This window comes from Lipotes vexillifer, unplaced genomic scaffold (genome assembly GCF_000442215.2).
Source record: "Lipotes vexillifer unplaced genomic scaffold, Lipotes_vexillifer_v1.1 scaffold863, whole genome shotgun sequence".
NCBI lineage: Eukaryota > Metazoa > Chordata > Mammalia > Artiodactyla > Lipotidae > Lipotes > Lipotes vexillifer.
In genome coordinates this window covers 1,816,127-1,842,540 of record NW_006788168.1, presented here as the reverse complement: position 1 = coordinate 1,842,540, position 26,414 = coordinate 1,816,127, and the positions used below count along the sequence as shown (strand labels likewise).

General features: G+C 46.1%; 2 protein-coding genes across 3 annotated transcripts in view; one reads left to right on the top strand and one right to left on the bottom strand.

Annotated features, from left to right (window-relative positions):
* The window catches only part of GMPR (guanosine monophosphate reductase), a 40,071-nt gene extending 37,283 nt beyond the window's left edge, over positions 1-2,788 (top strand). Inside the window, exon 9 of one of the 2 annotated variants that reach the window (XM_007461266.1) lies at positions 2,505-2,788. In XM_007461266.1, coding sequence (XP_007461328.1) covers positions 2,505-2,685 — 181 coding nt within the window. In that variant the 3' untranslated portion in view covers positions 2,686-2,788. The remainder of the gene's footprint in view (positions 1-2,504) is intronic. The other variant, XM_007461267.1, reaches the window with a different exon arrangement.
* Positions 2,789-12,922: 10,134 nt separating this feature from the next.
* The window catches only part of ATXN1 (ataxin 1), a 17,389-nt gene continuing 3,897 nt past the window's right edge, over positions 12,923-26,414 (bottom strand). The window contains exons 2-3 of the mRNA XM_007461276.1: positions 13,380-13,585; positions 12,923-13,247 (exon numbers count right to left, since the gene is read on the bottom strand). Coding sequence (XP_007461338.1) covers positions 12,923-13,247; positions 13,380-13,585 — 531 coding nt within the window. The remainder of the gene's footprint in view (positions 13,248-13,379; positions 13,586-26,414) is intronic.

The window sequence follows — 26,414 nt, the reverse complement described above, 5'->3', positions numbered from 1 at the left end:
ACATTCGGTTTTGTTTGTTTGTTTGTTTGTTTTGGCGGCACGCGGGCCTCTCACCGCCGTGGCCCCTCCCGCGGCGGAGCACAGGCTCCGGACGCGCAGGCGCAGCGGCCACGGCTCACGGGCCCGGCCGCTCCGCGGCACGTGGGATCTTCCCGGACCGGGGCACGAGCCCGCGTCCCCCGCATCGGCAGGCGGACCCTCAACCACTGCGCCACCGGGGAAGCCCGGGGACTACATTTATACCTTCATTCTGGAAACTGCAGACAGTCCAAACAAGAGGGGCACGCCCCGCCCACACGGCCTCCGAAGGCTGTACAGTGTGTTGTGGGAGAGAAGGGGAGGGGTTTACTGTCTCACATCCGACCTGGACCTCTGGCCCAAGAAGCTTAATGCTTTGCCAGTGACCAGCGTCACCGTTCAAGGGCCCAGGCCTGTCTCCTATGTGCCGGTCTGGAAGTGGAGCCGTTGCGATTCCGTGACAGCCAGTTGCTTTGCCTGGAGGACATGTTTTTGCCCTCTAGCTGTCGCATCTGTTTGGGGTTCTAAGAAAAGTAGGTAGGGAAGGCCAGACCAGACTCGAGGGTGAACAGAAGCCAAGGAGCTGGGGGGGCGGGGGGGGGAAATCCTCTCCTGTGATTTCAGCAGGGTTTAAACAAAAAAGAAAACAGAAGAACTGAGTATCAACTGAGTATCAAGACTCAGTTCCAGAAGTGGATTCGAATCTTAGCCGAGGATGGAGAGTGCTGAAGGACTTAGGACCTTAATCCAGAGCAGAGGCAGCCTGAGCCCTGTAGGCTGCATCTGTGTGCTCTCTCTCTAGGTCTGTCTCTTTCTGTCTCCCTCCCTCCCAGCACCTGATGTCTTCCTGAGAACGATTCTCCGTATTTGATGTTCTGTTTAATTAAGGCAGAGTTATTTATGCTTTACTCGTTCTTTCCCACTCATTACCCACTTAGTTCTCTTGCTGTCCTTGGGAGACAGATCAGAGCCCTTCCTTTTACAGATGAGAAGACTTGGGCATCAACGATAAGTGACTTGTAAAAGGTGCCATCGCCCCCTAGCGAAGAAGCAATGCTGAGGAACTGGAGGATGTCCAGTAAAGCCTCGGCAGGGCCATGGAAACCTCTTTTAAAAAGTGAAAGGGCCATCATTTCAGGCACACGTGCGCGTGTTGGTCTCTGGTCACGGAGTGCAGTGACGCCAGTCACCTTGGGTGTGGCCAGTGGCCGGCTTCGTGAACTTGGTGCTGTAAACCAGCCACTGAACTAGGCCAGCCCTTGGCTGGATGGTTGAAGTTGCTAGATTTCACCCGGGGGTAGTCTTGCAGGTGTAGAGTGCAATGCTCAAGAATTACTACCCTTTTGAAATTCTAGGTAATAACTTTTTGATCAAGAGATGCTACTTTTTCAGTTGAAGAGACCAGCTAAAGAAAGTGCCAGAATTTGGTTAATCGTTAAAATTTCCAGACGGCCTGACCGTTAGATGGAGGCTAGAGTTTTGCATGGATTGGAGAGCTCCTTCTTGTAATGTCCCTCCTAAAGCAAGTCTGGATTGTATCTCCATCTTGCAGTAAGGGGACGTGACGTGGAATCAGCAGTGTTAGACTCAGCAAGGACAGATGTGCTCTAGTGTTGGCGCCACGTGCCGGCTCTTCTGAATTTCTCAGCGTCCCCCTGAAAACTCAGAAGACGCTAACCAAAGCCCTGCAGCCTCCGGTGCTGAGAAGGTCCTTAGTTCTGCTCTGGTTCCACGTTTCAGGGGCCCCGCGCCACGCCTGGGACAACAGGCATAGTGATTTGTGCAGACGCAGGGTGGTGAGCTGGGGCCTGGGGGCAGGGGCACCCAGCAAGGGCCCTGGGAAGACAGGCCGTGTGAGTGGAGCCACTAACCTTACTAGCGGAGGTTTCCTTGTCACCTCGCGGTGCTTGACTTGTCCCTTTTCTCCGTCCCTTCCCTCCTCCTCTCCGGCTTGTCCCCTGTGAAGGTGACTGGGGAGAGCTGGCAGGGGTGGGGGAGGGACGCTCTGGGCTTGTTCCGTTGTTGATCAGGGAGAGCAAGCAGGAGAGACGCTGGTGGGCAGCGGTCAGGTGGTCTGTTCCGCTGTCCCGTAGCTATTCTGGGGCTCTGGGTCAGTTGGAGGTGAGTGTACAACATTAACAGAGACTGGAAAGGCGGGGCCGGTTTTCGATGGGGACGGAGTAGTGCACACTGCTGGGGAGGACGTCGCCCTCTGGGGTGACAGTCGGGGTCTGTGACTCTTGCAGGGTTGCTGACGGGCTCTGGGCAGCCAGCAGCGAGGTCACACATCTTGGGTAGGAGGAGTGCCTTCCTCTGAGATGCTGGCCTGACCTGCGTGGCGTGTGCAGCAAGGCTGATGCGGGCGTGGGGTTGGAGGGTGGCGTGTCGCTGCCCGAGTGCCTTGGGCTACGGCTGGGAATCCTTCTGGCCGGCTTCTTAAGGGAAAAGAACCAGACTGAAAGAAAAAACCTCCCTTTTTCTTCCAGAGCCTCTGAGGGCAAGACCGTGGAAGTGCCTTACAAAGGGGATGTCAAGAACACTATTCTGGACATTCTCGGGGGACTGAGGTCTACCTGCACCTATGTAGGGGCCGCCAAACTCAAAGAGCTCAGCAGGAGGGCGACGTTCATCCGGGTGACCCAGCAGCACAACACCATGTTCAGCTAACCTCGAGATCAAGGACGAGACGACCTCCAGCCGCCGGAAGCGTCTGCACAGGCCTGCTTTCCCATCCCCCTCCTCCTGTGACGGCAGAGGTTCCGGCTGATCCCAGAAGCAAGGCACTTCCTGGGTCAGCGGTTGGAGCTTAGCTGCCCGGAACGTGTAACCTCCTTGTTAAAACTAACACGCCTTTTTCTTTTCTTTCCTTTTTTTTTTTTAAGAAAATGGTTTCACTTTAATATAATGCTATGAAGACTTGCCTGCGTGCTGGAGTCTGCATTTGCAGGACCAAGTGGTCAGGGGAGCTGGGGCTTTTCTGCTGCTTCCCACACTTGGCTTTTAGCAGTCAAGGTACCTGGGGAGGGGAGGACTGGGGGGAACCGGCGTCCCCTCCATCCAGCTTTCGAAAGCAGTTGACAGGTGAACCTGAAGAAATTGATTCCGGCAGGTGCCCCCAACGTGCGGTGACGTGCTTCCACCACCTTCCTTGCACGTGCCTTTTGGGAGCAGGTCCTCTATTGCTGCTGCTTCTAGGAAACTGTCCCCGTCCTGGTTTTTCATTTGGTTTGTTTTCCTCCATCTCTTCCCTCTCCTGCTCCGTTCTGGCTCATCGGGTTGGCCTCTCAAAGACAGAATATTATTCTGAAGTTCCATGGGACCTTTTATTGAAAGGTTATCCACTGAAAAGTTGGCAGGGAGAGTCCCACTGGAAAGCAACCAAAACCTTGAGCAGTGCCTTCCTAAAAGGCATTGGTTTAAAATCTGAGATAGAACCGTTCCCTTGTCATGGTTTCCAGGAAGGACCACTGGGCACTACTGTGTAAGGGTCTGTTCATTGGTGACAGTGGCACTTCCTGGGAGAAGGGACCCGTGGCCTTGGCAGGAATCCCACAGCAGGTCCACTGTGACACTTGTCTAAGCAGTGAACGCGGATGCGTTAATGATGACCGGCCACTTCTTTTGAAGCATTATTTGAATATTAGGACTGGGAGGTGTATGCAGCCCAGGATGTTTTACTTTATCTCCTTTTAAATGAGGCTAAAGCAGCAGATACGGGAGTTAAATTTTCTCTGAAAAGACAAGTGACAGCCCTGGAGCAGAAAGGAGCCACACACTCCTACTGTGTAAGAGCGAATTAACTGCCTGATGTCCATGGTGACTGACACCGTATGAGGAGTCCAACCAAACCATGGCACTCCAGGAACTTACAGGTCCGAGTTTAGTCTTAGAAGAATACCTTTAAAGGTCCAGCAACTTGAACCCCATTGTAATGCTTTTTGCTCCTAAATCCATTCAGAATATTTCTTATACTTGTAGAAACACGAATGGCTACACATTTGAGATGAGGGTCTAAAGGATGTGGAACGTCAAGCAAGATGTGGGGCAGTGCCGGAGGCACCCCACCTCTCCTGTCTGCTTGTCTGAGGTGTAAGCCCCATGCTGTTCCTGTGGAAGACGTGTTTGACACTTGAGCCCTCTAGTGTGTTAGCTGTAAGAGGCTCTTTATTTGCAAAATAAGGGAGAGAAGTGGAGAAGTCTTAAATCCATTAAAATGGACGAGCAGTAAGTAATAAGGAAAATTCCAGAATGGCATACTTCTCCATGCTCCTGGTCTTGGCTTTTGGGGGTCACCTCCTCCCATCAGGGTGGAGCACACGACGGCATCCCTTTGGGCAGTCCTCTCCACGGTGATGTGCACCTGCTTGATCCATCTTGTGCAAAGATTTTGCAGACTACCTGCTCTTTGTTTCCGGGAAGGCGGGAAGGCAGGTCCCTCGCTCACCCGGCTTTTAGGGGAGCGAAAACGTGACTGACTGCAGAAGCCAAGACCTCATCAGGATCATTCTGAAGCAGAGGTTTCACTTCTAAGGGCCGCTTACCCTCTGCAAGTTCGTCTCTTGCCTCTAGTAGCCGTGGGCATGGGGGATCCTGCCCTGGAGCAGCCCTCAGACCCTGCTGACTGCAGGGCTTCCTGTGCAGGGGTGGGTGCCGGTGACTAGATGCCATTCACCTTAGGCGGCTCCACCTGTGGGCTCCTGCCGTGCTTCTGGTGGTTTCCAGGTCTGCCTCGTTGCAGCACGTGAAGCCAAGGCTTTTCTCTAATCAATCAGTATGACTGCTTCAGGTAAGTCTCACAGCTACTGGACCCCAAACTTGTCAGGAAAGCGAACAGCGGGGAAGCCGGCGTTTCAGACCCGCTTCGCCAAACTTGCCCACGTCTGCCCGGAATGCTCTGGAGGACGAGGACTTGGGCAGCCGCCTTGTCTGGGTTACAAGGCTCAGCTCATCACTGCTAGTTTACACACCAACGTTCTCTCTCACACACTAGCATTCACAATGCGTCGGAACCTCAACTCTTAAGTCCTAAAGGAGAGTCCTGGTGAGATGTCCCCATCCGTGAAGCAAGAAGGCAGTAACAGGAAAGGAGTTACCCGTCCCTGCCCGGGCTAAGCGACAACTCTGGATTTAATGCCCAGAGCTCTCTTCCAGCTCTGCAGACCCTTAGGGCTGGAAGGATTTGATAGCCACGCATGCAGATGCGGGCAGAGGGCTTCACCTGCTTGGGCCCTGGAGGAACTCGTTTCTGGGGCAACTGCTGAGCCTCATCTATCTGAGACTGGGCAACGTGCAAGCCTCTGAGTTTCTAACGGGCCTGAACTACAGAAAACATGAATGAACTTTCCACCTTCAGACAACTAACCAACCAGGGTACAGCAAAATTGTACAGAAATGGATGGATAATGCTCTGTGACCCGACAAAGATGCCAATACTGTTGAAAAACAAAATTTATCTCATCTCTTGCAAACAGCAACGCTCAGATAGGAGGAATAAACAAGAACCGAACAAGCCAAGACATCAGATGTTGAAACATGCCTTTTATCTCAGAATCTCATCTCAAGCAAGACCAACCCTCTCCCCACCCCCAAAATTAGTAGGAAAGGCAATGCCTTACGTCACCCTCTCCACCACAAACCTACCCAGTGATGACAGCAGCTTAAGTAAGAGGGAGGAATTACGACCATGTCCTCAGCCTCGTCTTTCTCCGAGGACCTGACACAAGGCAAAGACACATTTGCAATTGGCACTGTTATTTTATTAGTACGAGTATACTGAAACAATAAACTTGTACTGGTATACAGACAATTTATTTAAAACAATTTTGTTCAAATTTTGAATCAACATTGTTTTATTATAATAATGAAATAATTTCTACCTAGAAAACCTGCAAGCACCATCAAAGAAAGGGACCATAAAATTCAATAAACAGACTCGAGTGTATCCTACAAATAGACACACCACGATTAGAAAATAGAATATGAATTCTTCCATTTTTTTTAATATTTGTTTTAAAAAAGCTAGTGCAAGTACAATATTTTACACTGGAATTACAGAGAGTATGCACGCATATGGAAAAAAGTTCTCCTGTCACAATAGAAGCTCTTAACTATGTATGCACTTAAAATTTTCTTTTCAATAAGGTGCAAAACATCATTCCTTCCCTAGTTCTCCTCTGTACTGGCCATGTCAGTCTGATAGTGCCCTCAGAGGTCTAGTGTCTCTTTTCCCTTGGCCGGTGGGAGGCGTATGATTGGGAGGTTGGTGGGTCGTGAGCTGATACTAAAAAATACAACAGTGTGACTCTCAGAGATGGCTCTGGGACCAGGACCCCACTGGCTAGAAATTAGGACTCTCATCTTAACCGAAGGCCACCACGAATACTGGCTGGGCTCAACTGGAGCCTTTCAGCTGACACTGATTTGGGTTTACAGGGAGCAGTGAAGGCCGAGGAGGAAGAAACCTCCCCGAAAGGCCAAAAGGGCAGTTATTCACAGAACTGAATGCACAGGTATCAAGTTTAATGTTCACTGACTAAAGAATTCACCCCACTCCTGGACCAGATGATTTACGAGTAGGTGGTTCATGTAAGAAGCAGAGGAAACCTACACACCCAGCTTGGTAACCGCTCAGATTTGCTATTCCAGAGGACAGAATGTTACCTCGGCAAGGATGACTGTAAACAGCGCTTCCAAAGGGGGGCCTTCAGACTGGCCATGGAAAAGGAGACTGGCTCATCGGCCATCCCAACAGCAAACGAACACAAACTAAAGGGAAAGAAAACTTGGGTGAAATCTCCAATTATCTGCAGTGGAAGACTGGAGTCCTTTCAGATAAGAAAAGTGACGGAAATGCTTAAGAGACGGTTACTGTATAGATACTACCTATTGGCCAAAAAGCACTTAATTTTAATACAGCTGAACCATTGGTATGCGAGTCATGAGGATATGAAAAACTGAAGCCGCTGTTCCCTCCCGCCATCGTACAGGTAAACGTCAGCTACCAGAAACATCACATGTAACAGTAAGGGAAGGGCTGAGATTCTGAATTTAAGAATTAGAGGGAGATTTGCTCAGTATCCCCCCAGCTGTCCAGTTTCTGCTGGCTAACTTGATTTCTGGACAGAATACGACTTCTGAGAAGTTGCTCCACATTTATTTTGGCCTCTTAATAGTAAAGAAAAAAATCAAAACCAAAGTTAAAACAAGGCATTTCAACTGAAATCCTTGTTTTACCCCACCCCCCCATTGAACTGAGGTGTTGGGGGGAAAGAAGGCTGAACGTTTTTGTGTGTGTGTCCTTGTAATGAGTCTTGTTTTCTTGGTAGCTAGGATCCCTTGTTACAAACACTTCTTGTTCAGAATTATATTCTTTGGGTTTATTGGAACAGGAAGTGCTGAAAATGTCAATCATCATCTCTGAAGAAAAAGGAATTGCAATGGCTTAAGAGTTTAAGAAAGGGAGCTCAGAGAAGTATGTTCGGCATAGGAATGAACAGTATTCTCAAATTGCAGAATACAGAGTTACTCTCCCTCAGAAGAGGGTTCTATGTAACAGAAACATAGACGAAGCATAGGTATAGTTGAAGAGCCTTTTACGTAGTAATTCTTCCAGGCCATAACCATACAAATCTGATCATTTAGACATGAAACATTTCTATATACAAAAAAAACATGTAACTTTCAACCTTTATGTTTTTTTTTTTTTTTTTTTACAAACAAGGTATGAAACTCATTGTTTCAACAGATCCATATCTTTCAAACACTGAATGAATCATTTCGACATTCATTTTTCTTTTGTGCAATTTTTAAAAACATTACCTGTACTCCTCAAAGTGAGTGCTTCAAAGTTTTTTTTCTTCAGCTTCTCAAATTAGGTGTACATTAAAAAAAAAAAAAATCCCACAAGGTATAGTGCTACAAGAAAAGATCCTATCAGTAAGGTAACATATTTGAAGCGAGGTCATCTATGTAAAAGAAATCTCAGCTCCGGAGTAGAGGTGTGCAAACAGTTTGGAGTTTCCCTATCAACAGAAACACAACACTGTCCATGGAAAAAAAAGAGGAAACCAACCCAACACAATGGCATATGCATGTGCTTTATAAAAAAGTATATTCTCTGTATAGTTATTACTGGATGTGTTCTTAAAATTCTCTATTTCAGAAATTCTGGGTTGAAAACAAGGTGGAAGCAAAGACCTCCACTTCACTTTAAAAACCAAAAAGCATAATTCCCTTTGCTTTCACATCACCCCAAAGAAGCTGGACTGGGCCACAGAGACTGCTGGCCCTTTTTTCACCTGGGATCATCTCGGGTGACTAGGAGATAGGAAGTGCAAAGGGTTGTAGGAGAAGACAGACCATGGTTTGTTGAGCTGCTTGCAGTTCATGAAACAGTGGCCTTGACAACCACAGCTCAAAAAGCCTGGCCTTCAGTCCACAGAGCTCTGCTGCTTCATCCAGATCTGAAATAGCATGGCATTAGTGTCTTCAAAAGCATTCGAGATTCTTTCTCTCTCTATGAAATAGGTTTCCTTAGTAGTCACAGATGTTAAAGGGTATTATCAATTGTTTCCTTAAAAAAAAAAAAAAAAAAATTCCAAAGCTACACAACAAAAATAAATTTTGGCAACGTATTTCAGTAAAGATCAAACTATGTGCAAAGAGTGGATTTTATGATTACTAGGAGCTACTGTTCATCTTGAACATGCAGCATTATATTGCAATCTATGCAGTATCTAAGGAGAAATCCACAAGATGCAGGAAATCCAAACATTCCTTGAAGTTGTACATCCCTACTCCAGAACAGTCAAAGTGCTGCTTCTGGACACATCAGTGTACCACACACACGCCAGCCCCGTCCCTGAGTTAGAGGTGTGAAAGGGTCCGCAGAGTTCCTTAGAGGGGAGAAGGAGGGGTGCTGTCACTTCCCGGTGGGGGATAAAACCCAACACACTCACCTAACAGAAAACACAAACGGTCATGATTCAGAGTGAGAAATGGGATTGACGACAGCAATGAAAAAAATAAAATAAAAATCATCCCCAAACAAACTGGGTGAGTTGGAAAAGACAAAAAATTGACCGACAGAAAATTATCCTGAACGTCCAAATGAAAAAGCAATTTTGGATTTCCACTTTAAAAGATCTGAGGTAAGTGGCATCCATCTCTGTATCCCCACCTCACCCCCAGTGTGGCCCAGACAGACTGAAATAATTCTTACGTTAAAACATTCTAAGAAAGGAACAGTCATTTTATGTATTTAGAAATCCCTATAAAGAGAGGTTCTTGTTTGTTGGTTAATTGTTATTTTTTTTTCTTTTCGCCCTGACTAATTTCTTGGTGATTGTGTTCCACTGTAAACGCAAAAGGCCTGCTGTTATTAGTTTCAAAATGGAAAACAGGAAAGAAAGAAGAACGAAAGACAGGTTCAGTAAATATTGCAAAGTGGACACAGTACAGAGGCACATGGCTGATCCTCGGAAGCTGCACGGCACGGAAGGGTTTCTATGCCTGTCATTGTTAGGTCGGCTACGCAGGCACAGTGACAAAGGCTGCTCTGGGAGCCTTGGGGCTCGCCAATGTCTGCAAACAAGAGGAGGCCCCTGTCCTCTGGATGTTCTATTTGAAGAGAGAGCTGCCACAAAGGAGTGGTGACCATTGTTCACAGGTGGCCCCTTCCGTAGCCACCGGCTGGACGCTTGGAAGGCGCGCACACGGCGGGCCACGCTTCCTGCCGGCGCCCAGAGGCTTGGCTCAAAGTCTCAAGGACACAGACCTGCCCACTCGCGGAAAAGATCGTGGAACATGGATTGATCCTGGCACTATTGCTCCAGAGTGCGCCTCAGAAAGGACTCTGTCTCCCTCCCGTCTGCACTGCACATTCGCTACTCCTCGTGGTGACGGGGGAAGTGCCGTTCTCCCCTTCCACCTCCTTTGCTTTGCCCTTTCTGCAACAAGGCAACAGACAGGGCTCCCGAAAGAAAGCTCCCTGCCCCGGGATTCGGCATCCGCAGCAGGGCAAACGTGCAGCAGGAGGCCCTCCCCTTCCTGGCTCCTTCCTTCCAGCCCTTCTCTGGCCAGAACAGGAAAGAGGGACTGAGCAAGGAAAAAGCCAAAAGGGTCTGAGCTTCCTCTAGAGCACACCGATCAGACTCTATTGGCACGGAAAGTATTGCACGTGCTAAAGAAGCAAGAAAGTGAAATGGGACAATGTTGAGAAAGAACCAATTATTTGATAATTCCTGTACCTGAAATAGAAGCACAAAAACGATGATGATGTTCCTATTGCTCCAAACCATGTTATGTTTTCCCATTTTAGTGTTGGAGGTGTGGATCCAGTTAGTTCGATACTCGAAAGAAGCCAGAAGGTGGCGGGTGTTTCTCTGAGTCCACATGAGTTGCTGTAATTAGTGGTACTGATGAGGACAAAGTCTATAATGGCAGCCCCATATTCCTCTTACCATCAAAACAAAAAGAAAAACAAAGCCTAATAATTGCAAGTGCCCTGAGCAGAATATATGGAAGATTAAGCAAGTTCTCTGAACAGAGACATTTAAAAAAATACAGCACTAAATAAGCAATATGACTGCAAGAATGGACTCACCCAGCTCTCTGCCAGCATGCTGAGAGGGTAATGAAAATCAAAGAAAGTCAAGGACTGGATCTAGCTATTCTAAACCTATTCCAATGTTTTTGGTACACCCCAGAAAATGGTTTGTAAAAATCATTAGTTCTGCTGAGAGCTAAATGTAAATACTAGATAGCCAAAATGTGGGTTGACATTAGAAATTTTTTTTTTTTAATTGGTGAAATGGAAAAAGTACTATTCTCAATGGTAAAAGAAAAATCAGGTATTTGTTCAGATAAGTTGCAGCCATTCCAAGTAAGAATATTTAAAAATTCCTCCCTCCTTATAAAACATTTTTTTTTTTAAAGCACTTTAAAATGCACACTTAGAACCCACAAACAATATTTCAGATCTCTGGGAATAAAAGGTTTCAACTGTGAAATACCCTTTCTGGGTTTGTACCAAACATTAAATCTTGATTTGATTTCAGATGGAAAAATAAAAGTCATTCTGAAAATAACATCAGTAACAACAACAACAAAGTAATCGTTTTCTTTTTTAAAAAAAAAAAAAAACTTGCTCACATACATAAATGTCTTTATGGAAAACTCAATGAATCTGAAGAAAATTCTCAGAGTTGTCCTGCTAAGACCTGGTTTTATGTGACAGATGCGGTAAGAAGACCAAAATGAATTCTGAAAGGAACATAACCTTATAAAATGGCCTAGAGTTTAGGCAGGTTAGAAAGTAATTTTGCTACATTTATTTATGCTCGTTCAGTCCCCCAAACCTTTCCCACAATGTTATTGGATAAAAACTGCAGGAATATCACACAAATTATAAACTCAAGATGTGCAAATCGCAAGGTTCTTTAAAAGTTCGTCTTAAAAAGAAAAACACTGGACAAAAGTGAGTATTCTTTTCTCCATCCCTCTCCTCTCAGTTCCTCTGCCAGCTCTGCATACGCTTTTAATTCCTTCTCACACATCAAAGTGAGGAGTGCCTCCTGTCAGGCCGTACTTGGTGGTCATTCATTGTCACGTACTAGTTCAAAATTCACATTCATCCCATTAAACCACATTGAAACTTTCAACATCTTGCTCCGTGAGAAACTCTGCAGAGCTGAAATGTAGTTACAGTGTTGAAAAAAAAGAAAGCAACTTAGTTTTTCTTCCCAAAGAATTTAAAGTGAGATACAGTACTTGTTGAATGAGAGACCAAGATGCTTGGTAATAAAGTGAGAACAGCATTTTAAGTGCTTAGAGATAGTAATATATATGCTCATCTTCAAAATCTAATTCCTCACGTCACACTGGAATCTGAAAAAAGTGGCACCCGAGTTGTCCATAGTCATGAACTATAAACAGTACTAGAGTTAAAAGACAGAAGATTTGCAAACCCAATGCAAAGAGCTTCCGCGGCTCTCTTGAAGGGCAGTTTGTGTCTATGTCTTGGGAGTGAAGTCAATGCGATTAACCTGATTGGTTTTTCCAAACACTGCACAGAGACCAGGGTAGGTTTCACTCTCCGCCACCCCTGCTGCCCACAACCCCCCCCCCCCCCGGGTGCGGAGCGATGGCAGCAGGGGCTTGCCCTGCCCACCACGATGCCCTGGAGACATCACTGCACTAGTAAAGCAGAAACAAAATCCCGCGGGTGGCAGTTGCTCTTTAAAAAAATATCAGTGCAGTCAGGCCCCATGGGGGGAATATATATCTCTATGATTAAAAGTCGCTTTTATTGTAAAATATGTTGGAGGGAAAAAAATGTTCTCTTTACACGGTTAGTTTCCACCTGCCGTCTGACGGCCTCTCTGGGATGCCCTGGACCTGGGGTCCTGATGCTGATTCTGCACGTGAGAACCTCATGAGGACATTCCCCTGGACCTCCAATCCCGTGCTGAGAGCGAGAGAGAGGGAGGCAGAGAGAAAGAGACCCTCACCTGCCGTGGCAGCCGGGCACCCTCACTTGCACGCACGCACGCACCCCCTGCAGCCCGTTGTCCCCAAACCAGGAGAAGTCGGCACCCCATGGGTGCATCTGCACTGCTAGAAAAGGCAGGCACCATGGGGCCACGTTCATTTCCACCAGGACGCCCGCCCAGAGCCCGGGCTGGACCTGCCCCAGCCCCTGCCTGCCCACCCCACTGAGAGACACGCATGGAAAAAGCATATGCACCATCTCCTGCCCAACCGCTGCTGTAACTCTAAGGACAAGGTTATAACAGAACCCTAAAGTAAGAGGATAACATGTAAATACTGTGTTATTTAGCCTACAGTACAGTAATCTGGATACAAATGATAAAGGAGGGCCAGATTTCCTTTCCCCACACGGCCTCTACTTGCCTACATTAGAGCGGCCTTCAATGCAAATCTTAACCTCCTGAGAAATGAGAGAAGGCTTAGGAAGAGTCAAAGGTGGCTCGTCTTCCGACTTCTCCAGTTTGCGGCTCTCCGGCGCCGACCACCTCCTCTTCCTCGTGGCCGCGGGCTTGCTGGGTTCTATTTTGGTGAGCAAGGGCACGGCAGGCAATCCAATTTTTTCTGGAAACTTCAGTTCGCCATTCTCAGAGAGCATCTGGGCACTTCCCTGATTGATCCCGTTTTCCTGCTCGGCGTACCTGTGTCTACTGCCCGCGAGGCCGTCGGTCTTTGAGTGCTTCTCCTAATAGAGAGAAAACCAGATGCTGAGAAGACCTCAAGGAAGGAGGGATTATTATTATATGGTCTGAGGGTAGAAGGAGACGAGGAACTGTTTCTTGAAGGAGATGCTTTTTAGCTAATTTTAATAGCTCAGCAGGACACTGGCGGGATCCACGGCCTGGCCCTTTTTAACAGAGCCATTCTTCAGGTTCTTGAGGGTGAGCGAGATACAGACATCCCCAACGGAGAGTTTAGAACACGGCAAATCAAAGAGCTGGCTGGTTCTCTCCGGGCAACAGGATGACCAGCCCTGTCCAAACACAAAAAAAGGATACTCTACCAAAACTTCCACGCTGACCTGTGGGAACAGTGAGAGACAGGGAGAGGGAAGGGAAGGAAGAAATGAAGGCATTTTACTCTTGTTTTATTGTATACATTACACGTACACAGACATACATACGCATAGGTGAATGGAAAAATATAAGACTCAGTTCCCCAAACCTCCTCCACCAACAGATGCAAATGAGGTTCTTAACTTTCTGCTGTACCTGTACTTACCATATATCGATGTTGGGTAGAAGCTGGTGGAAGTCCATTCAGTATTCAAAATATTGTTTTACTGTGTATCAGCTTTGCACCTGGTCTCCATTAAAACAAGTCAGTGGAGCCCCAAAGATGACGGAACACCTACTTAGTGTTCGGCACTGGGCTAGGCGCTGCACGTGACTCGAGCCCAAGGTATATTCTTGTGTCTCATTAGCTCACTGGACAGATGTTATTCTCGTGTATAACAGGGCTGAATGCGGATCCGAGGTAGACTGTATTTAAGCCCCATAAGGCAGGCACTTATGTGCTCATCACTGTGTCCCTGGCCCCTAAGAGAGTACCTGGCACATGGTTGAAACTTAATATTTACTGGATAAATGAATGCGTACTCTAGGAATTTAGGGGGAGCAGAATCAGTGAGGGCTGGAGAAAGCAGGGAGGGCTTTCCCAGGACCCCAAGGATGGGCAGGATTTGGAGGGGTTTGAGGGTGAAATGAATACAGACAGCTCAAGGGCTTGGCCCATCTACATGGGCAAGCCCCAGGTACTCAAATCAGTCTCTCTTTTGTTTGAAAAACAAATATCAAAAGCAGGGGAAGCCCAGTATCCTCTCAATACCTACCGTTTTCTCTAGGCTACTATGTGCCATTCACTGTGATGAATTTCAATAAATTGAAAACAACAGTCTTGGTCACAAAGGAGTTCACAGTCCAGTGGGCAAAAGAGGCACATGAACAATACCTGCCAATCAATGTGGCGAGTGTGGTCACAGAGTGGGGCTCTAATACTCTGCACGGGATTAAGCTGTTGGAGGGCAGAGGAAAGGCATGGAAGAGGTGAGTAACGAAGTCTTTGGGGATGAGGATACACTGTCCTGAGTTTTAAAAAACAATGGGACCGGAAGACAGAGGAATGACTGCAAGAAGAAGACATTCCTGGAAGTAGGGTTTTGTGAACAAAGGCAAGGAGGTGGTCTGTGTAGGGATTTGCACACTTCCAGTGCAAGTATTACTACTGCCATTAAATCAAGTTGAAATGCACTTGAGGTTTGAACAGTTTAATTTTCATAGAAATTTAATTTCTTCAACTTTAGGCTATATAAAAAAGAAAAAGAGAAGAATGAAGGGTTTTAAACAGTCAGTTTTCAATGGCTTTTGTAGATGTAGTGGACCAGTTAATTTGGACCAACCTTCTTGATGAGGACAACTAAATACTCTAAACAAGAAAAACTCTGGACAGAATGTAAAAGAAGTATGTTCTTCTTATGGCAGTAGACACAAAATATGCCAGTAAAAAAGTCACTGGGTCAGGATCAGGAAAGGGTGTTGGCCAGACATTTGAACCTGGTGTTTGGTGCTATTTCCCCCTAAGGATATCTGTACATTCCAAAGTGGGGCAGTTAAAGTGGGCTTTGGGTAATCTCAAGGGCATGGGAGGTGGGTTTCAGCGGGCAGGGAATGGAATTCTGGGTAAGCCACAGGACGGTGCTCCCTCAAAGCACTGAGTTCTAGAAATGAGGTGAAGCAGAAGCAGACAGTTCCTCTCAATGTCTGAAGCTCAGATTTTAATCATCTCATTCATCCCTAAAATTAAATTAAGGTCTTGAATTATTTCCACAATTTTTCAAATAAAACACGTTCAATTAAAAAAGGGGGAGGAGGTCCATGAGCAGATGAGATGAATAAAAACCAGCAGAAACAACAGATACTATAAACAGACCCACAGGGGCTTCTAATATAGAGTCACCAGATGCAGACTTTAAAATGACTCTGTTTACAATATTTAAGGAGATGAAAGTTGAGGATTCTGATAGAGAACTAGAATCTATTTTTTTTTAAAAGATCCATGGAAATTCTAGAATGAAAAAAAATACAGCCACTAAAATCAAGAATGCAATGGATTTTACCACAGAATAAACATGGTTTAAGAGAGAATTAGTGAACTGGATTTTTTAATTATAGAGATGTAGAAGAAACTATACAGAATAAAACACAAAGACAAAAGGATGGCTAATACAGAGGAAAGGGTATGAGACATAGAAGACTCATTGAGAAGACCTAACAGACACATAATTGGAATCCTACAAGGAGGACAGAGAGAAGATAATGGCTAACAATTTTCTGATACTGATAAGAGACAATAAACCACAGATTCAAGAAGGTCTAAACCCCAAGCAGGAAAAATAAAAGGAAATTCTCACCTCAGCAGGTCATAGTTTAACTGCTGTAAATCAAAGTCAGGAAAAGAAAATCTTAAAAGCCCCCAGAACAAAATATACATTACCTCCAAATAAGCAAGAGTTAGATTTATAGTTGACTTCTCAATAAAAATAATAGAAGCTAGAAGACAATGGAATATCTTTAAAGTATTGAAGAACTGCCAACCAAGACTTCTACACTGAGCAAAAAGATCCTTCAAGAATAAGGCAAAATGAAGACATTTTTTCAGATACATAATAAATGACAGAATTCACCATCAACAGATCTGCATTAAAGAAAATATTAAGAGTTCTTCAGGTAGAGGAAAAATGAATCTAGATGGAAGTTTACAGATGCAGGGAGGAATGAAGAACAATGAAAATGGTAGATGTGAGTGAATTAAAATAATATGGTTGTCCCTCAGTATCCATAGGAGATTTGTTCTAGGACTCCCCAAGTATACCATAATCCAAGGATGCTCAAGTCCATTATATACAATGGCACAGTGTTTGCGTATAACCTACGCACATCCTCTGTATACATTAAATCATCTACATTACTTAAAATACAAGGTAATAATGCTATGTGAATAGCTGCCTGGGAACTATTCAAGTTTGAGGAAAGTCAAGTTTTGCTTTTTGGAACTTTCTAGAATTTTTTGCCCATAAATATTTTCAATCTGTGGTTGGTTGAATCCGCAGATGTGGAATCCACAGATATGCAGAGCTGACTGTATTGACTAAATGCAAGAATATTGAAAATGTTCTGTTCAATTTCATACACAGGCACACATACAGAAACATAATTAAAATATCCCACTTTAAATGTAGTGAATTTCCATGTAATTTACATGGATTGTGGCTTTTCTACTTAACCTCTTTTTTTGATAACTATGATTAATCCAGTTTTAAACACACTTTTTGAATGGTATACTTTATTTGCTCCATAGAAGACCTAAGTGTTTTTAGAAAAAACAACTAGAATGAATTTATATGGAAGCCTATTACTATAGTGCATGTGAGCATGAGTCCATATAAATGTGCATGTTATCAGGGGGAAATTTCATTGTTCTGGGTTACCTTAATAATGTAAAGAGAACGAAAAATTTCTGAGTTTCTGCTATCTGTCAAACATTCAGGTACCCACTTTACAAAAAGCACTTTGTTTGATACTATATACTAAGTGAGAAAAATACCGTTGTTCTAATTTTACAAATAAGGAACTATAGTTTCAGAGCGATTAAATCACTTGCCTAACGTCATGACTATATACTGATGGAGTTGGAATTTAATCCCTGTCTCTTTGGCCCCCAAACCCATTTTCTTTTTCCTATGTTCCTGATCTCTGCCCCTGTGAACAAAGGTATTATATAATACCATCAGAAGACACGAACTTAACATTTCCACTGCTCCAAAAGTGGGGAATGTTACTTGAAATAAACAGGATCCAATGACCAGAGGTCATGGATTTTTTTCCTGATACAAAAAATTGTGAAATAGCATCAACCTTATTATATCTACTATGCAAATCAAGTCTCTCTATATAAGTGTCATGAGGCTGATACAGAACTACATTCACATCACACATATATATTCGCATGTACATACGTACAAATATACTTACAAGTAATAGTATCGGATGGGGATGCCAACTGAGTTCCAAGTGGGAGGACCAACCTGGAGCTGGCTCCATAAATCCTGTCCCAAACCTCTTAAAGCCATTAACATCATACACTGAGCAGAGGGAACAAATCCTACTTCAAGTGGCGACTGTCTGTCTGCATTTCCTAGATGATCCCCTGCTCTTGGGCAGAGTCTCACTGACAGACAGCCCAACACCCACTAACAAACAAGTTCTTGCTGTGTGAGCCACATATTATACACATTCCTCAGAGCAGCCAATATTCATGTTCTGAAAATAACTTCTACTGTATACAAATCTATTCGAAGACTTTCACATGTTGCCAAGTATCTGCAGACTCACTAAGAAGAAATGGCTTCAAAGCCTTTGTGGCAAGTAACCTTACTGATGATTCTGTAAGCTGTGATATAGATGCACATCCTCCCCATTACATACACTATATTTGGGGGCATCTTGAAAGCCCTTCATTATTCCCCGAACTATGAAGGCAGGTCTTAGAATTAAATGCTGTGAGATGGTCGATAGCTTGAACAGCCTACTTAAAACTTCATGAAAGAAAAGTGATGAGAGAGAATACATGAGAGGAGCTGAAAAGAGCCAATGATAATGGGATTTATTTATTTATTTATTTATTTATTTTGCGGGGTACGCGGGCCTCTCACTGTTGTGGCCTCTCCCGTCGCGGAGCACAGGCTCTGGACGCGCAGGCTCAGCGGCCATGGCTCACGGGCCCAGCCGCTCCGCGGCATGTGGGATCTCCCCGGACCGGGACACGAACCCGCGTCCCCTGCATCGGCAGGCGGACTCTCAACCACTGCGCCACCAGGGAAGCCCAATAATGGGATTTATTTTAACCTAGAGAACTTTGGGCAAATTTTCTCTGTCACTTCAAAGGCTTGCCTTTGGTCCCTTCCTCCTAAATTCTGGCTTTGTCTTCTCCCAAAAGTGATTTGCCCTTCTGGGAAAAGAATGCCACCCCCTCAGCTGGGTCCACACAGATCAGGAGCAAAAGATTCAGATAAATCTGATCATTGTAAGCAGTGGACTGGATGGCTCAGGTCACATGTTATTTTTCTCCTAATTATTTACCCTCGCTAATATTTATCCTCACGAATATTCTTCCCACCCTAATTATGTAGCCTGAATTATCTAGAAAATGCACTGTTTTTTTTTTTGGTCTGCATATATGTGAACTAAAGTAAGTTTTTGCCCTTTCATTAGTAAAAGTTAAACTCTTGTTGCACATATCTCAAATAAGCACACGAAAGTAAGTCATAATAAGTCTATTTCAATTTCGTATTTAGGTTTGTCAGAAGGACATAAACATTCTTAAAGATTAACTGATCATTAACAGTTAATGAACAAATCATACCGACAGATTTTTCAGTGAGAATGTATACAGTTGGGTCTGTCCTCTTGAAACTCCCTTGGAGAGGAACATTATCTGCCTCAAAACATGTTGTCAATGCCAACGGGTACTATTTTGGAGGTGAAACCGGGATGGTAGGATTTTGTGACATGATGCCACTTTAAACCAGAAATGAGTCTGAATTAGTTGAATTTGAGGTCCACGTGGGTCTCCCCCTGCGTGCTGAGAAATACTGTGTTCACACTTGAGGTTTTGCAGAGTTCAAAATGTAACACTGAGCACCTGCGAAGTGTTAGGGGCTTACTGTTTAAGACCTAGTACTTGCCTTCAGTGAGGAGCCAGAACATGTACGCAAAACAAGTGACTTCACCAGGGCGTACGTGGATACCGGCAACCACGTTACCTGGTGATGTCCACTTGGATATCTACGGGCAACTCAAACTTACCGTGTCCCAAACAGACCTCCTCATATGTCCCTGCCCACTGGCGCCTCCTGGGTTCTTCCCCACCTCCAGGGGCAGCGTCCCCATGGTTCCAGGGTTCAGGTCAACGGCCTGGGCATCATACTTTACTCGACTCCTTCTCCCAGACCACACACATCCAAATCACAAGCAAATCCCATCGGTTCTCTCTTCCAGCTACAGCTAGAATGAGACCATTTCTCACTGCTTCCACCGCCACAGTCCTGGCCAAGCCAGCTTCTCACGGGGAGAAAAAGCCTCCGTGAATAACCCTGGCATGGTCTGCATCCCACCCCCTCCTCCCTGCACTGTAGTGACACTGGTCTCCCTGTTGGTCCTTTCACTCCGAAACACTCGTGCCTCTGGGTCTGTGCATCTGCTATTCCCTCCATGTGGAGTCCGTGCTGCCCTGTGTCCTCCCGTTCCCCTTCTCAGAGACAGCGTCACCGACCACCTATTTAAAATAACTACCCTCCAGGCTTCCCTGGTGGCGCAGTGGTTGAGAGTCCGCCTGCCAATGCAGGGGACACGGGTTCGTGCCCCGGTCCGGGAAGATCCCACATGCCATGGAGCGGCTGGGCCCGTGAGCCATGGCCGCTGAGCCTGCGCATCCGGAGCCTGTGCTCCGCAACGGGAGAGGCCACAACAGTGAGAGGCCCGCATACAGCACAAAAATTTAAAAAAAAAATAAAAAAAATAAAAAATAATAATAACTACCCCCCATCCTTATCTTCCCCACCCCCACTAGGCTGCTTTACTTTTTTCCCATAGCACTTATATTATCTTGCGATGCATTATTTTGTTTACTTCCATATTTGTCTGTTTCACCTCTTCCCATAAACTCCCATAAGACTATATGTTCCATGGGGGCTGAGATATTGCCTGCTTTGCTCGTTGTTCTATCCCCAGGGTACAGAATACTTCCTGGCATGTAATAGGTGCTCAGTACAAATCGTTAAGACTATGCCTTCCACGTGTCAAAAACGCTGCAATGGCACCTACTGGCCAACAGAGGTCAGTGTTTAGATGCCGGAGATGCTCTGCCTGGCCTTGCTTCCACCAGCCAGGACTAAACTGGGCTTACAATCCTCCCCAGTGAGAGGGGCTGTGCCTTCCCTGGGTCTTGCTGCTCAGCCCCCAACAGACAGCTTTCCTGGCTGAGGCACAGCTGCCTCACTCCACGTTCCCCCGTCAGTCAGATGCTGAGCTCACTCTGATTTCACTGAATCACACTTCAATTACTTTCTCTCCAATCTTGAGGTTCCTTTTTGCTCTTTCAGCCACGCTAGTAACCATTAATTCACTTTATGATCTTGTGGGGGTTCAGACAGACTGATTAAACTCCAGTGAAAATAAACTCATGGGGGCAGTACCATATAAAGCCAAAGCATGTTACATAACTCCTGGCAGCTTGACACAGTCCATTTTTTTCATCCCATAAATATATCCTTTTCCAAACACTTTAAGCAGTCTGGAAGATGAAATGGGAGCATGAAGAGCCTTTGTCCTGGTGTCAGCTTGAGGCCCCTCTGCCTTTCATCTCTGGATGTCTTGTATCCAGCACCTCTCTTTTTTAGGGGTGATCACCTCCCATCCTCCTGTGCCCTTTTCCCGCCCTCCTCCTGCTGCTGCAGGCACGCCCGTCGCTCACCACTTGCTCCAAAGAGAAACCTGCCCTCCCCTCCCTCCCTCCAGCCCCGCTAAACGAACTCCTCTAAAACGATCACCTCCAGCTTCCATTCAGGATGAAGAAACCAAGACAGGGAGGCAACACATCCTCACTTCTGGGCTGCTAATTATTTATTCCATGTCACCTTCCTGTGTTCAGCAAAATTCCTTCAGCTACTTAGTTAAAGACTACTGTATCTAAACAATGCATGCATATACGCATATTTATGCTGTTTGGTTGTACTTTTCAATAGTAGATTGGTGCTATGTCTATATACACACATATGTACGTATCACCAAAAGCAAGATATAAGGAAAACAAAAGGTCTGTTGCTTAACTTTGTCTCCATTTTCCTTCACGAGAATGCCTGTTTTCACAAATGCGAAGGGCATCTGTTTTACAAAACGTTTTTGCTTGAGCCTATCACAAATGTACAAATTCTGCCTGCATCTGGGAGCAAGGACATCGCTCAGAAGCTGGGTTTCAGTGATGACGTCTTGCTTTTGGTGAAATGACTACATTGGGCATCCCTAACTTTGTCTGCAAGTGAAGTTCTTGGTCCGTTTCACCTGCAGAGAAAAGCCAGTCTGCTTTCCTCGAAGGCCAGATTGCACATCCACATTCCACACATCAAGAAAATCAGAGAACCCTGGAACAAAGACAGAGGGGCTGACGGAGAGCCCCATTTACTTCGACGTTGAAAGATCATTAATAAAAAGTCACACCTCTTCGATCGAGTGTAAGAGCGTCTGTGAGTGTTCTATTTAAAACATTTCATCACATTCGCGCTAAGCCTGACTCAGTCTTTGGTGGAAGCGGTTTCTTTGAACCCACATCCCCGCGCAGAGACGCCTCCAAACACAAACCCCAAATGACGGATGAGCTAGGTTCTTCTCGCATTGTCCCTTGGCTCCCAGGGCCTCCACAGGACCCAAGCAGCAGGTGACCAGGGCAGGTCTGGGGCACACGGGTCTATCCCACTTGCCCTCCTCCCCTGGGGTCTTAAAATGTGTGCCTGAAAGAACTACGGCATGTTAATTAGGGCTAAAAAGAAATGAGCTCTCAAAGCCACAAAAAGACACGGCAGCACCTTAAACGCATGTTGCCAAGTGAAAGAAGCCAGTCTGAAAAGGTTACATACTATAGGAGTCCAACTGCATGACATTCCGGAAAAGGCAGAACTACAGAGATGGAAACAGATCAGTGGTTGCCAGGGGTGTGGGGTGGAGTACCGACAGGTGAAGCAGGAAGGATTTTTAGGGTGGGGAAACTCGTTTCTAGGACACTGGGAGGCTGGATGCATGATATTACACATTTATGAAAACCCACAGGATGTACAGCACAGAGTAAACCCTAATGTGAAGTATGGACTTTAGTTAATGACCATATCAATTTAGCTCATCAACTGTCGCAAGTAAACCACAAAAATGCAAGATTTTAATAACAGGGGAAACTTCAGGCATCTGGGAACTCGCTGTACTTTCTGCTCAATTTTTTGTAAACCTGAAACTACCTCCAACAATAAAGTCTATTTTTTAAAAAGCTATAAACAACAATGGTCCTAGAGAATCTGCTTCAGTAAAACACGTAATGGCTTCCCTGGTGGCGCAGTGGTTAAGAACCCACCTGCCAATGCAGGGGACACGGGTTCGAGCCCTGGTCCGGGAAGATCCCACATGCCGTGGAGCAACTAAGCCCGCGCACCACAACTACTGGAGCCTGTGCTCTAGAGCCCGTGAGCCACAACTACTGAGCCCGTGCGCCTAGAGCCTGTGCTCTGCAACAAGAGAAGCCACTGCAATGAAGAGTAGCCCCTGCTCACCGCAACTAGAGAAAGCCCGCACGCAGCAACGAAGACCCAACACAGCCAAAAAAAAAAAAAAAAAATTTCCTCTTCGCCCTTAAATAAATAAATAAAATAACACATGTAAGATCCCCAAGCTGGGGGCACTTACATCATACACAGGCTAAAGGAGAGCATTTTTCTTCTTTTGTGGGGAGCGGGAGGGAACACAGACACACAAACAAAAATGTGTTTGATACCGTTTCTCTGCTGGAGCCTTTCTGGCATTAGAACTGAACGGATTCTCACCAATCACTGGACCCCAGGCCCGGTAATGAGCTTTGCTTCGAGGGAAGCCACTACCTATTTTCTGATTCATTAGGGTTCATATCCACCAAGCCCTACATGTAAACTGTTTGGCAAGTTGGTTTGCCTTGGCTGCTAAGGGACTATACAGGCTTCTGCGTGGCTTGCATGAGGGCTCTGGCTATTTTTAGGCACCAACTAATCCATTAAATGCATAATGCTGCCACTGATGGCTCACAGAACGCAGCAGTCAAAATAAAAAATAGTGGAATGAAAGAAAAGCCATCAGTAGACATGCAGTGATCATGTCATTATAACACGCTGTAAAGGTGTGCCTGCGCGCACACACACACACACAGACACAAACAGGACAGTCGGGAGAAGAAAATGGCACGGAATACTAAGCAGCCACCAAGGAGGTAAAAGGAAGCAGTCACCTTCCTAAATCTGGGATGCGACAGACAGCCCTAATAACAGACGGAGGCCAGCACTTAGGTAAAACGCAGTCAACGACAAGTGTCACCCCAGAGCAGCTCACAGATAAAATGTACTACAATTCTGACAAAATGTTGTGTACTCTTCAGAAAAGTTGAGCCTGGGAAGAATGAGATCGAGGGGTTGGGTGGCTGCTCAGACAGAACAGTTTCCCAGATGGAAGCCCAGGGCCCCCCAGGGGGCACCATCCCGGGCAGGGGGTACCCCAGTGGGCATGACGCTTAGATCCTCTCTGCAAAAGAAAGGGGCACGAGCCCATTTCTGCATCAGTCCTCTTACTGATGTGCACGGTGGACCACCCAACGACCCCTCCAGTCCAGCTCACGCTCAGGAAAACGCAGATTGTGTTACAGGCACACAGGCTAGCGTGAGGTCACAGAGCCTTCCTTAGAGAAGCAGCAGGATGGGTACTCCTGGGCCACTCAGGGGAACATGCCATAGGAACACAGGCAGCATAAAATGGCTCACTGGAAAAGGTCAGCCTTCTTTCTAGACTTTTCTAAACTGTCTCTCCTTCCATAAACTCTTTGGAGAGAATGAAGCCTTTTACTCATTTTTCAGAAGGTAACCTTTCTCTTCTCAGGGCCAAAGTCACCCAAGTGGAAGCAGGGAAGGGAAACTAACATTGGCGAGGACCTACCTACTACACGCTACCTACTGTGCTGGTTCCTTCGAACATATTTCCTTTCATTCGTCTGACAACCTTCTTTCTTTGCACTACGGCGTAGGCATAAACCGAATGGAAGGCTCATACGTAATTTGTACCGTTAAGTATGTGCACACTGATCTGTACATGGTTTGCACAAGCTCCAGAGTGGTGGATCCAGGTGCTGCATTTTCTGACCAGCTAACCCTGCTTCCCACCCAAGCAGACCATGCTCCATCCTCCAGCCGCATCACACTGGCTCCCACGTTGATGCTATCACCTGGGGATCCCTTCTGGGACTCGCCACGGACTAAGGAGACCACAGGTGGCTATGAAGAGGCTTCATGTGGTGCACACAGGCTAACAGACAATGCCTGGGATGCCCTTTTTGTTCTCCCACGGCACCGGGGTGGGGGAACTTGGATGCAAGGACGCTTTGGCTGGGCCGAGAAATATTGCACTGGGTAGGACAAAACCTCACGGATGGTGACAAACACGCAAAAGCATTTTTCGCCTATGATGCCTCATCTTGAGCTTTAGCTGGAGACCACCCTGGAGGTGTCTTTCACACAATAATAATTAGGAATTTGGCTCCTGAAAACAATGCCCTCAGTGAAAACTCCCTTGGCTCTATCAGGATGGCCTTCCTTCCAACGAGGTCTATGTGCTGATTGTAAGCATGAAGTCAGGGAAGTTTCCCTTTATGTCCCCCCTTTGGTTTTTGCTTAGTGGATGCTAGTAAATTTTACAAGGGCTGTTCTGCACGGCAGGAAAGCAAGGGATTACAAAAACGAGAAGAGGCCCAAGATATGATCTTGTATGAGGAATCATTTGCCCATTTTAGCGATGAGAAAACCCCTAGCTCTGAGAGGTGAGACCACTTGCCTTGCAGCCAACCAGACCCCAGGCTCGTGGCTTCTCCCCACCAGCCACACTACATTCACTGGGGATGCCCCGTGGTTGGTTACGAAGTCAAGCATCCCTGTGGTCCTGCTTCCGTGCAGGATTTATGCCTGGGGTCATAAAGCCATCTGTCCTCTAGCAAACCACCCCTTCCTTCCACAACTTCCCCAATCCAATTTGTGAGTTTGCTAATTAAGTGCAACACTTTGCATGTTTCTAAATCTCCCTGTGGGTGCAAGTGTTAGTGATTTCTAATCCACTGAGCAGACAGACCAGGGGAGAAAACCCCACCGAGTGCCACTGAGGATGGAGGGAAGTCCTCAGCCCTCGGAGTGTAAATTAAATCCAGGCCTTCGTTTTCTGTCTCCCTTCCCTCTCCCCCTCTCGCTTCCTCTGCTTCCCTCCTGACTCTGCTCCTGTCACTTGTGGTAAACACAGCTGGTGGAGTATTTTAGCTGTGATGATGTCAGCCTGTTTCTGATGGGCTTCGGGGTAAAGTGACAAATCACTGGTGGTGTCGGGGCCCCGCACTTGTGTTTCTACAGCCTGAAACTCCAGCCACCCTTTGGAGCCGAAGCCACAGACCTGTGAGCAGGCCCTGACAAACACGCTGCCTTCTAATTTGCACCTTGGCTGTCAGCACGGAGACTGGTGGTCTGGCGATGGGAAGGAAATGAGACTTCCCACATGGAAGCCGATTTCACCATCGTTTAAGCGTTCACTCTGCAAAGGATCGAGCGGGGCAAACACAGAGAGATGCTTCCTCTCTAAGAACTGCCGGGCCGGGTCGATGTGAAACCTAGAGGTCTGTGAAGCTCCTGATGACTACGGAGGCTGCCGGGGCCTTGGAGATGAGCCCTCAGCTCAGAGCTGCTCTTTACTCAAAGAGATGCTAGGCCGGAGACAGCAGCATTTTCAAAATCACCCCTCTTTCCATGCCTACCTCTCTTCACAGTAGTGCTTTAAGGATCAAAAGGACCATGAAATGACATGTTTACTTCTCCTTCTTGTTTAATTTCCAGGCTTCACCTGGGGTCCGTTAAAAGACAAGTTTGCTAAAGACAGCTTGTTCTTTCAACTAGTATCCATCCACCCCTAATCCATGTAGGACAGTGGGAGTGAGCAGAAACTACAGACGGGTAGTGAGTTCTAAATAATGACCTTTTCCAA